Source organism: Akebia trifoliata, chromosome 10 (genome assembly GCF_017979445.1).
Source record: "Akebia trifoliata isolate Shusen 1 chromosome 10, ASM1797944v1, whole genome shotgun sequence".
Taxonomy (NCBI): Eukaryota; Viridiplantae; Streptophyta; class Magnoliopsida; order Ranunculales; family Lardizabalaceae; genus Akebia; species Akebia trifoliata.
In genome coordinates this window covers 26,276,324-26,288,454 of record NC_141384.1, presented here as the reverse complement: position 1 = coordinate 26,288,454, position 12,131 = coordinate 26,276,324, and the positions used below count along the sequence as shown (strand labels likewise).

The 12,131-nt window shown below is 34.4% G+C and overlaps 1 protein-coding gene across 1 annotated transcript; it reads right to left on the bottom strand.

The window, feature by feature from the left end:
* Positions 1–1,130: 1,130 nt before the first annotated feature.
* LOC147393471 (monocopper oxidase-like protein SKU5) lies at positions 1,131–6,369 on the bottom strand. The gene is made up of 9 exons (XM_086455975.1): positions 6,070–6,369; positions 5,012–5,121; positions 4,653–4,923; positions 4,434–4,572; positions 3,411–3,777; positions 2,939–3,304; positions 2,749–2,827; positions 1,672–1,874; positions 1,131–1,568 (listed from the first exon to the last, which is right to left on the bottom strand). Exons 1-9 carry the CDS (start codon positions 6,208–6,210, stop codon positions 1,460–1,462), a joined length of 1,785 nt encoding a protein of 594 aa, XP_086312101.1. The 5' UTR covers positions 6,211–6,369; the 3' UTR covers positions 1,131–1,459.
* Between the last annotated feature and the right edge of the window lie 5,762 nt (positions 6,370–12,131).

Below are 12,131 nucleotides of genomic sequence, written 5' to 3'. Positions count from 1 at the left end.
CTGAATCTCTTTGTAGTAAACCAAGAAAATTCTCTTCGTCTACTTCAAAAATCCTATATTATTTTTTAAGTTTGAAGGTTAAAGTAGACAAGTACTACCGTTCCAGATTAGGATAAAAAAATTTACCATTGATGTTGAAGATGATTGGCTTTGGAAACATATAAATCTAAGGGTTTTTTCATTTTAAATTGAAGGTGTGGGTATTGAGGTCATTCAGGAATGTAGGCTGATCACATTTCACCTTGACTTAGGTCTTCTCTCATAGCCTAATGAGAAATTACCTAAATACCTTTTCTTCAACCTCTAAAGAAAATTTCATATTAAGGTCCTATGCTTAATTAAATTTATAACCTTTAAAATGTGTTAGAATCACTGTTAGGCCAATCCCACCAAATCACATTTTGAAACTTGAATGTTAGAACTTTTCCATCATTTCCTTTTTTTTTTGTATTGATTATAAAAGAGTAACTATTGCCACACCAACTCCAATATAAATCCTGCAAAGAATAGAAAACTGTTGGTGTGGCATTAGTAAAAAAATTGGTGTGGCAATGGCAACTCTCTTAGATATAAACTCACCTACTGAAAGTCTCACAAATGAAGTGATACCAAACATCAATACGCTTGGTTTTGATCCATCATAGTGAAGAACTTGAATTGTCTAAATGCCCTCCATTCCGTATAGTGTACATATCTTCAACAGTCAGAATTTCAAGACTTGTCTTGTTTGAACATCACTATTACTAACATATACATGTTTGATATTAAGGAGTTTCCGCAGTTTGTAATTTAATGAAGATGACTTCCCTTCTTTCATTTGGCCAGACAGGATTTTGCAAAGATCACATTATATGAAAAAGTACATGTACATAAAAAACCAGTTGTTGTACACAAACCTTCAAATAACACACCATGGACCACAAACAACTCATCACATCTCACTTTCACGTTTTGTGACCAACTTGTCATCAATAACAATTAATGGCTTCAAGGGTTCAAGGGCCCATACACTTCTGAATGTAAGCCGACCCATACCGTACCCACCATACCCCTCTGTCGAACTCTAAAACCTTTGTTTCGAAAACAATTCACATTCAAATGAGATGACAATATCCGATGACAGATGAAAGTAAGTAACAAAAAAAACGGTGAATATGGTATAGAAAATGAGTGAATCATAATCAGTATAAATTATGGATAGAAAGAATGACGGATCCCCAATAACCTAGAATTACAAGGCACTAGGGGGAGCATCCTGAAACTTTGGACTAGAAAACAAACATGTAAAGGATCACCGAGAAAATTCATATAAACAGGACTACGTTTGCACACCTAAACACTTGCACCCGGTAAAAATGACAAAAAAAAAGTCACCCAAGAAAAAGCCGGCTCCCCTACCTTCAACAGAGACGATACATCCCACTTCCACTAGAAAAAAAGATTGGTTTCTTCACCATACTTAACGGAAAGTAGGAATGATAGCAAAGAACAACATCATCAGTGCGAAGAACATCTTCGATCTTCCTTCTGTGATTGATGAACCCTTTGATGTGTGTTTATGAAATGGCCTGAAGTTCATCAAATGGAGGTTTGAAGCCAGGGTTAGATTATGTAAACTAGTAAAAGATAGAAAGGAGAAGAGATGGTATTATAATGAGTTTGGATACATACTGTGACTTATCTTTGAGGGCACCACAATAGAGGGCATTATCTGGTATAGGTAGCTCGGTTTTGTTGGAGGTATCCTCTGGGTTGACAACCTTTACATAAACTTCCTGGCCAAGATACCATGTGTCAAGATTTTGAGTTCTTAGGTTCCACACACCAACATTGTCAAGAGAGACTAAGATCGCTGTCCATGCCCCCGGGAAAACCTACACACAACAGCATAAAAAAATAGAGAGATCTTTAATGTGCAGAAATGAAATGGAGATCAAGAAGACCCTACTAGAATGAATTTTTAGTACTTATCTGGAAAAGATAATAGACATACAAAACAGATGAAAACAAATGGAGATCAAGAAAACCTACTATTAGAAATGAAAACACACTGCTACCAAAGTAAAAAAATAAAATGGAAAGCCGAATATAGATACCCTACACATTACCCATTTTTCTGCCTCTTTTTCTTGTAATTTTTTTATTTTTTTCTACATTACCAATGGAAAGCCAAATAGATATCCTACACATTACCAATATCTACTGCCTTGTGGTTTCAATCTTCTATTGTACACCACATTTGGTGAGTGTTCAAGGATCCACACTTCTCAAAATTAATTATGTCCAAGTTAATGTTTCAAAATTCACAACAAAGCAAAATACAACGTTATTTCTTCAGTATATGTGGTTGTTTAGCTTCATCATCTCCTTGTTTGTTGGTGACAAAAGTAGTGTGACAAAGCTTGCCAGTTTGTGCCACCCAATCCACTATTTGCCTGAACTCATAAAACAATTAATTATAGTGATGCCTTAATATCTATCCATCACCTATCAAATTGCAGATATATTCCCTAGAATCTCTAGAAAAAAGAAAAAAGAGTTTACTGATCATATTTTCACATGTTTTCTCTTTGTGAGATCTCCATAGATTTTCTTATCCTTGCCTAGAATCTCAGGATAGTTGTTGTCTTGCAATTATTTTTGTCAATTATCACTGGTGGGAATCTCACCCCAGCTCATTTATCGAAAAATAATACTGACAACAATGAGAATAAGAATAAGAGAATAATCTCATGGAAGGCATCATACCTGTACTGTGCAACGAGAAGTGCCATCCCACTTATTATATGAACCCCTACTGTTATTTGTCCACTCTCCATAATCCATCCTGCAATCACCACAATTTATCAAATTATTATTGTTACCATATCAACATATTTTCCTACTTAAGAAACAAAATGATATAAAAGACACACCAAAGAAGAGATGATGTCCCTACCCAACGACAAAAAATGCATATCCATCCATATGATAGCTCTGGACCGTGGTATCATTGTTCTGGAGAATAATTTCCATGAATCCTCTATATGTACCATTAATTATCGATGTTCCCATACGAGGTGCTCCAGTAAGCGGATTATTAGGGAAATCAAGTGTGTAGACTCCCTTTACTTTGAACCAATCTGCAAGCCTAATGGGTGTATCAGGATTGACGTATGAGATCCCACTTAGTGTAGTCCGACGCTTGCCATTAATCATCACGGGTGGTTTGTTCTTCAACACGTATAAATCGGTCACATTGATCGAACCATATTTAAAAGATCCTTGTGGATTAGGGCGAGCAGCACCAGCAGACACGTTCATCCTGATTAATATGTAAATGGAACCCATAAACCAAATAGACCAAATTAATAACCCCAAAAAGGAATCAAGAAAAAATAACTCTTTTTAAAAAGATAATGGAAGCGAACCTGATGGATCTTGCCTGATTCATTGAAAAGAACTTGTCGTAAAAATCATTTGGTGGGTCCGGAAGAGGGCCAGCTGCCTTTCCCTTGGAGTTGGAATAGTGCAAAATTGCAACACCGGTAACTCTTCTCCAGAGTGTTTCATTCACAAATCTAGCACTCGCTACAATATAGTAATCTGTGCTTGCATTCTGATCCATGGTAACCAAGAAAGAATAAGACTGTCCTACATGAATATCTAGGTTCGTATAATTCTGCTGTACTGTGTATGATCCCTCCGTCTCTACAAGAAGCAAGTTATGATTCTGGATCCTGAAGTTCAAACTAGTAAAGATTCCAACATTGTGCACACGAAAGCGATATGTTTTGCCTGTCAATCGAGAGTGATTTACCGTAAGCCATATGAAAAAATAACATACCAGAAGCAACCCATTTAAATAAATGAAAATGAGTAACAGAAACATAGCTAGTATAATATAATAACCATCATCAATCCACACAAAAACATGCCCATTAATACCGAATGTCCAATAAATGGATAGCAAGTATAGTAAAGACTGATCCAATTGAACGAGTAACCATTAAATTGGTAGAATTTTCTTCCAAAACCATTCTTTGTGATATTATTCACCATCTGAAGTATATTATAGCAGATTATTAGAATAGGCAGACGACCAAACAATAACTGAGATAAAATTTAGCAAACATCTTGTATAATTCAGCAAAAGGTTTAGAGGTAAACCATTAGTTGTTCAACCAGGACATGTGCTTTCAATGACAACCGAGACCATCTTCTAACTGTAAGGTTAACTTTTGATTGGAGTATTAAACAAAATAACACTATGTAACAATCTAACCATTAACTTGTTTCGTGAGTTTGGATGGTCATCAAAAGTATATATCTCCAAATGTGGTGTGTTTTGCCGACATATTTGCCCCAAGAAATCACCATAAAAGTCAATAGTCTGAATGCTATCGATCAAGGACAAAGAAACCTATTTAGCCATTCTTCGCCAACAACATTACCTGGGTCGACTTCAAAAGTTGTATAATCAATGCCCGCGGGGACATACGTGCTGTTATATTGGTACGGACCCTTCCCATTCATCAGAACACCATCTGGAATTCCAAGGTCTTTCCCATCATTGAGGGCCTTTCTTAAATCCTACAAAAATACCAAAATTTAGATCTAAACTACAATCCTGTTTATCTTCAAAAATAAAATGAGTACTTGACAACACTGACCGTATGATTCTGGTTGAACCAATCACCCATCGAGAGGGTGATATCCCCATCCGGAGTCCCGAACGGAACAGCAATCACAGCTCTATTGTTAACAATAATGCCACCATACCCACCGGCCGCTCTTTGAAAATTGGTCGAAGGGAAGTAAAAGAAGCTTCCGATCTGATCCTTAACCTGAAACTGGTATGTCCAGTTCCAAGTGGGAGGTATTGGGCAATTAGTGCCGAGAACTCCGTCTTGCCATGAATTACGACGGTGTTGGATGCCATTCCTGCAACAAAAAATCCCCCAAATCTTCAAAAAAAAACTCCTAAATTAATGTTAGAAAACTTAGAAACAATACATATGTGGAATCATACCAGTTAATGAGGAGATGCTCATCCAAGTTGTTTACAACATTGGCAACCACATTGTTATTCGTAGTCACATTAACTGTTGGACCTGGAAACTTCTTGTTAATCCCAATAACCTGCAACCCAAAAGCAATGCAAATTGAAAAACAAATTAACATCAAACCCTAAATTACATTAAATCATTCAATCCCAATTTTCTGATTGAAGTAGGACTACGATACTAAAACCCATATCACAAATCAAGAAAAAAAAAACGCAATTCTCATATGAAGAAAGAAAACCCAAACTCTCTCAAAGGCTACCACTTTATGCAGATTTCTGATTCCAATACAATAAGGGCGCTAAAACAGAAATCAGAAAATAAGAAAAAAGATGAAAACCAGATCAAAAAACGAGAGAAAAAAAAAACCTAAACCCTAGGTGAAAAACCCCACCAAAGTACCAAAACCCTAATTACATTAAATCAGTCAATCCCCATTTTCTGATTTAAAAAATATGATACTAAAACCCATGTCACAAATATCAAGAGAAAAAAAAAAGTTTAATCTACCACATTTAGCAGTTTCTAATTCAAGTACAGCCAGAGCACTAAAACAGAAATCCAAAAACAAGAGGAAAAAAAAAAAATCTAAAACCCATATGAAAAACCCCATCAAAGTACCGAACTCTAAATTACATTAAATCGTTAAATCCCCGTTTTCTGATTGAAGTACAACTATGATACTCAAACCCATATCACTAATCAAGGAAAAACGCATAAATCTACCACATTTAGCAATTTATGATTCAAATACAACCAAAGCACTAAAACGGAAATCCAAAAAAACAAAGAAAAAATGCAAAACCCAGATCAAAAAACAAGGGAAAAAACTAAAACCCATAGCAAAAGAACCCACCAAAGTACCTATAACATTGTGAAATTTATCAGATCCAGAACAACAAAAAAATCCAAACTGGGTAAAAAATCACTCATTTATGCAAAGGCATTAAGCAAACAATATGAGAAGAGAAGATCTAAAAACAGAGAGAAACAGAGATTAAGATCTGAGAAGCTAGAATCAAACCTGTTGTTTGACACCCAAAGGAGAGGCAGTGATGTAAGAGACCTCCCAATCTAAAAAAACAAACGGATCTCCGCCAAAACAGAGACTCAAGCATAGCGAAATTTGTATCAAAAACAGAGGGGAAAAACGAAAGGAAGCCATGTATCGGATTGAAGAAGGTTTTTTGTGGAGGATTTCGAGCCGATTTAATGGATGTTTCAAGTTTTACATGATCTGTGAGAGGTACAGAGAAAGAGTTGGAGAAGACGAGAAGAACAGAGAAGAGAGAGAGCAGAGTGTGGACTGTTAGGGAATTAAGAGAACGAGCTTTCTAAAAGAAAACTTTATCATCCACTTCAGAAAGACATCATCTCTAAAATTCTAACCGTTCGTTGGTAACAAGATTATGTGTTATGAAATCGAGGAAAATCTAATGGATAATATATAAGGAGTATTTCTTCCTTAAGTTTAAACGAGAAAAGCAATTTTTAGTCCAAGCTGTCGGCCACATGAGCCGAGGGTCGGCGTCAGACCCTCTCCAACGTTCGGATTTTCCATTTCGAGTTGTGTTAGTGTGATCCTCGTAGGAGTACAAACTCCTTAAATCCATATCGTTCGATTATACTGGTGTGGACTTTTATAATCCGAACGACAGCACCATTCCACCTTTCATGATCTGTTTAAGTTGCCCGAAAGAAATGTGGGCCCCCATCAATTTGCCCTTGTGGGCCCTATGTCCCACATGTGCGCTTTACGCGTTTTATAGGGCGTGTATTACAACTGTACAGAAAAAAAAAAGAGGTGGGCCCAAGGTAATGTATCTTGATTCTGTGTATGTTCGATGTACTGGAGTAAGTAGATTACGAGGATATGATCACCGTCAGATCTTTCATTAAATTATCAAGAACGAAAACCGAGGCTAACGAAATCGAAGACTTTAATGATTAAAATAATTAAAGTGAAAAGACCAAAACACCCTTAAGAACCGTTGTGGGTTTGGTGGTCCACAAATTTCGAATTGCAAACACGCACTAAAAGCTAAACTGCACACCCGCCAATACGCATCAAAATCGTGTGTGCTGGGGCCTGGAGGTCAGGACATCTCTAGGAATATCCATCCAATCTCCAACGTACGTGTATCCACGTCATTTCAGTCTTGTATTCATTTTTGTTTTCTTTTTTCTTAGAGAGCTGATTTATTACATTCCAAATAAAAATAAAGAAAATAAGTGAACGTTTGAGGATAAGTAAAAGTTGAGGTGCCAATAGAAAATTTTTCTTTTCTTTTTTTTTTGTTTTTTTGTTTTTTTTTTTTTTTTTGTTAGATTTCTATTTTTTGGGATTTAGGATTTTATATGAGCCTAATCATAATTATAAACAACTATTGAATATTTCTTGAACAAATGTAATCATATTTTATAATGTTGAGTTTATGATTTGAGCCAAACATTTGTAATGTTTGAAAAGTGTGTTTAAATCTTTAATTGGGATGCGATAAATAATTTAAGAAATTGAGGTGTTATTGTAAAAGTTGGGGTGCCAATAGCCTTTTTTTTAAAGTGGGTGTATCCAGCTCCCAATCAATTACTAAGCATGTTAATGGATTGCGTCTATCCAACAGCCAATGGGTTGATCGGGATCGGGTTCAGAGCCAATCTCCCCTTCTATTCGATTGGATTTTCATGTGTATCTTGTTCCAAATTTGATTTTAGGAAAAATTACTTAAGGACCTTGACAGGGGCAAGGGGGAGGGGGGATATCTTTCTTTTAGTCCCTAAGTTTTGGGCGATAAAGTCTATTTAGTAAAGTTTTTTATTTCTTATTGGTCCATCATTATTGTCGAGCTCACCACTTTTTATTGTCGAATTCAACATTTTTTGTTATTGAATTCAACAATGTTTTAAAAAATCTCGACAATAAAAATTGGTGAATTCGACTCTGGTAAAATCTACCTATGTTGCACTTTTTGAGTTTTCATTAATAAAACAAAACAAAAATGGAAAAAATCATAGTTTCTTACATATGTCTTCAAATGGTTGAAAAATATATATTTTAAAATGTCTTCTTCTTCTTTCTCAAATCCTTTACTTCTGAATGGAGTTTATGAAACTTGATTGGAATGGTCAGATGCAATTAATTTTAGATGATAATGGTGAATTCAAACTATTACTTTTATTAAATAGACTATTAAGAGAAGTCCTAAAAACTTAGGGGCTAATTTTCCCTTCAGTTTGTAGCAATTATATTTGATTTAATCCAATAGAGAAATGCATAATATATAAATTTATAAGACAACGAGGGACCGATCATACTTTATGGAACTAAATGTAGTATCACTAAAAAATTAAATATTCATAATATGAACATAGTTGAGATGAAGATGTTGATATGGATGATTGGTATGATCACTGCTTAGTATTGACGAGATGATGGATTCAGCCTCGAATCCACTTAAGGAAGAAAATAACAAAAACAAATCTTAAATCTTGAATATAATAATTAACCATCAAAATAGGGTTTTTTTTTTTAATTATAACCGGTTTTCCCTTTAGACAAATCTAGCATGCATCGGGGCTTTGCCCATGGCCCTCTCTAAGGACTAGTCCCAAACTTCCAAGCACGTGCAATGCCCGCGCATTGCACACCAAGTAAGTGAAGGTGCCCCCTCATGGGTTGCCCCTGAAGAATTAATGCTCATATTGAGTATCAAACTCACGACCTACGAACATTAATTGTTTATCGGTCTAAAATTTTCATTGAGCCAACCCTTCGGGGTTATCATCAAAAAATAGTTTAGAGATGTATAATCACCTGACAAACAGACGAGGTTTCAAAAATGTGATTATGATCATCACAAGATTCAAAAAATAGTAGAACAAATATGGTAGTCGTTGATCACATCATCCGCTCAAAACACCTATTAAAGGAGTACTGATATGCAACTCTGCTATCTAGAACAAAAACTCTGCTAAACAAAAGTAATTAATTTGGGTTTTTAGGCACTCTATCATGGTTATAAAAGCAATCAAAGGAGATTGGAAGGGCCTTGAAACTTGCACCATATATCTTGAGCTGTTAGGGAGGATTTTAGCCCCTCACAAGTACCTAGCTTCCAAGAAATTTAAGAAGAATAAAATAAGTGAAAGTTGTTAGAGGTGATTTTCAGCATATATAAAGGTCGATGAGACAGTTTTGGATAAAATCTTTGCTTCAAGTTGATGAATCTGGAAGTATAATAGAAAATTTTAAAATGACATACATAAAGATTATTTAAAAAAAAAAAGATTTGAAGTAACATGTAGTAAGTGAAGGTATGGCTTATATAGAATTAAATAGTAAAAAAGAAGATCTAATATTCTATATATATATAAATCATATCAGGCCCTATTAGATAAAGATTAGGGCATAATTAATCTAAAACCAATAATTAATCATATTGGACCCTATTAGATATACTTCTTTTCATATTGGATTAGATTTTACGTCAAATTCAATCCATTGATGATTCTATGCAGTAGTGCATCTACTCTCACACCATGGCCACCAACTAGATAATGGTCATATTCTATTATTTTTATCAATTAGTATAGATGAGAAATTTATGCATATTCTATTATTTTTTCAACGAATATCTTGACTAAACATATGGCTCAAGATTTAAATGGCATATGTGATAATAGTTAATTATTGGATAAAATATAATATATATATATATATATATATACAATCAACACATTTTCTAAAGACGGGCGGATTTACAATGGGGGTCCTTGACCCACTCATGGGTTGTCTAAATGGTAAAGGCAAGCATGTGAAATATGGGTTAGGCGCACGTCACGGGCTCAATTCCCCTCTTAGATTTTCTCATGATTTAATTAGGGGATCATGGCGGTGGATTGCTATGGTAGTCCTCCTCAAGATTAGTCGTGGTGCACGCAAATTAGCCCGAACACTTTGTTAGTAAAAGAAGTACAATGGGGTCCCTTGTCCCCACAAGAAGTTTTAAAATCATAAAATTAATATGCTACTGCGACATAAAACAATGGTGAAAAATAAAATTTACTATTATTGTCCTCACATAAAATTTTAAAATTTGTAAATCTTTAATTACCCCTACATAACAAAATCTTGGTTCTGTTACTCTCTAAAGATTCGTTTTTCTTGCAAATTCCTATGAAATATCTTCTTAACTTGGTCATAAGCTCCATTTTAGGTTAAATCTTGAGTTAGTATTGTGAAATTGTAAACTTTTCAAGGTTGTCTATGTTATTAGAGGAAAATTTTAAAGAGATTTCATGGGACTAATTTAAGAAAACATCTTTTCAAGTAATCATGGTAGAGTTTGTTTATTTAATGATCTAATGGACTAGTACTCCAAAACTCTTTGTCGAATGAGCAATTTGATTTGATTTTATACTTTTTGCTTGTTAAAGGGTTGACAAGGACAATCTCTAATCATCTATTAAGTAGAAGAGGGACGATTAATCCCAAGACTAACTTCCCTTTGAGTCCAATCAATTATATATTATATTTCACACCTCATACTTTTGTTCCCTTTAAATCAATTATTTACTTTTTATTATTACATTAAAAAAATAAAAATAAAAAATAAAGAATTATGGTTAGATTTGTATTGGGTGGATGGCTTCAAAATGAAACTTGCTGCATGAGAAAATGCTGAGTTGGTAAATTATTTGGCTCCCTTTTGCCAGCCAATTAATATGGACTGAAGTGTCACTACAGCTTATAGAAATGTAATATATTTTTTTATTGTTTGAAGTTTGAACTCTCTCTATAGTCCAAGGCACTGCATGAACATGTTGAAAAATAAAATAAGTAAAATTATATTATTAATGGATTGGATTTTGTTGACTCATAAAATAACATTAAATCTTGATTATATAAACACAAAATCCAACAATTAATAATTATTTTCGAGATAAGCAACATTGGGATGTAATCCCTTTAAATCTCAATCATTAGATTTTATTTGTAAATGGTTGGGATCTTTTTTTTTTTTTTTTTTGGGCTTGGCAAGCGGCATGTACCATCTCACTATGTCATGTGATAGTAGTTAAGTAGTCACTTTTATGCAAAGGGACGTATAGAAATTTGAAGATATGATCTGAGGAGCAAATCCAGTCACTCTTAAATACGATCTCATGTTATTGTTTGAGTGGTATTTCTTGAGTTAGCCAATCCCGATCCATTATTAATTATAATGCACCATTTATGTTGCGAGGCTACTTATGTGTCCAACAAAAATATGGTACCAAAAGAGTCTGAATATATATTTATTAGATTTGCTATTTTAAAAAGATACTTTCTAATGCCACACCAACTTTTGTTAATGCTAACCCAAGATGTGTGCCAATTCTGTGGTGATTTACACATGAATTGACGTGACATTAACAATAGAATCTCTCTTAAAAAATCAAAACAATAATGGTCAAAAAGTAAAAGACAAAAAAATAATAAATAAAAATTAGAGGCTACGGAGGATCCACTCCCAAAAAAAATGTGATGGTTTTTTAAAGAGTAAGCCCCCCCACCCACCACGTGGTATACTCAAAATACCCTCCAAGATGTGCATTTGTGTATCACGAGACATAAAGTCTATAGTTCTACCATGTCCGAAGACTTTCATGAGTATGCCACATGGAGAGCAAGATTATCATGACTCTTTTTAAATATAGTATTCTAAACAATATGCGTAGAATTACTTATAAGCCTAATATATATATATATATATGAGCCATGATAATCTAACTTAGGCATGTCGCATGCTCAATCAACACCACTGACATGATAGGCTAAAAAATTGTAGATCTACTTTTCTTAGGATTCAAAATTGCACCATTTTATGGAGAACCATAGTTTTGTATCTTGAGGAGAGTGGATCTACGATTCTCAAGCCTATCACATTAGGGGTGTCGATTGAGTATGCCACGCAGATAAGTCAAATTATCATGATTCATATATATATATATATAGGTAGCGTTCTTTTGACAAAATCCTAGACAACATATTTTGTCCTATATTGGATTAAAAATTTCAAAATGACTTAATTTTTGGTAAGAATG

Coding starts and splice junctions, on each gene's coding strand:
- LOC147393471 (XM_086455975.1), bottom strand. CDS start 6,210: ATGGCTTCCTTTCGTTTTTCCCCTCTGTTTTTGATACAAATTTCGCTA. Junction 1,875..2,748: donor CTTCTCGTTGCACAGTACAG/GTATGATGCCTT, acceptor TGTTGTGTGTAG/GTTTTCCCGGGGGCATGGAC. Junction 1,569..1,671: donor GCCCTCAAAGATAAGTCACA/GTATGTATCCAA, acceptor GATGAACTTCAG/GCCATTTCATAAACACACAT.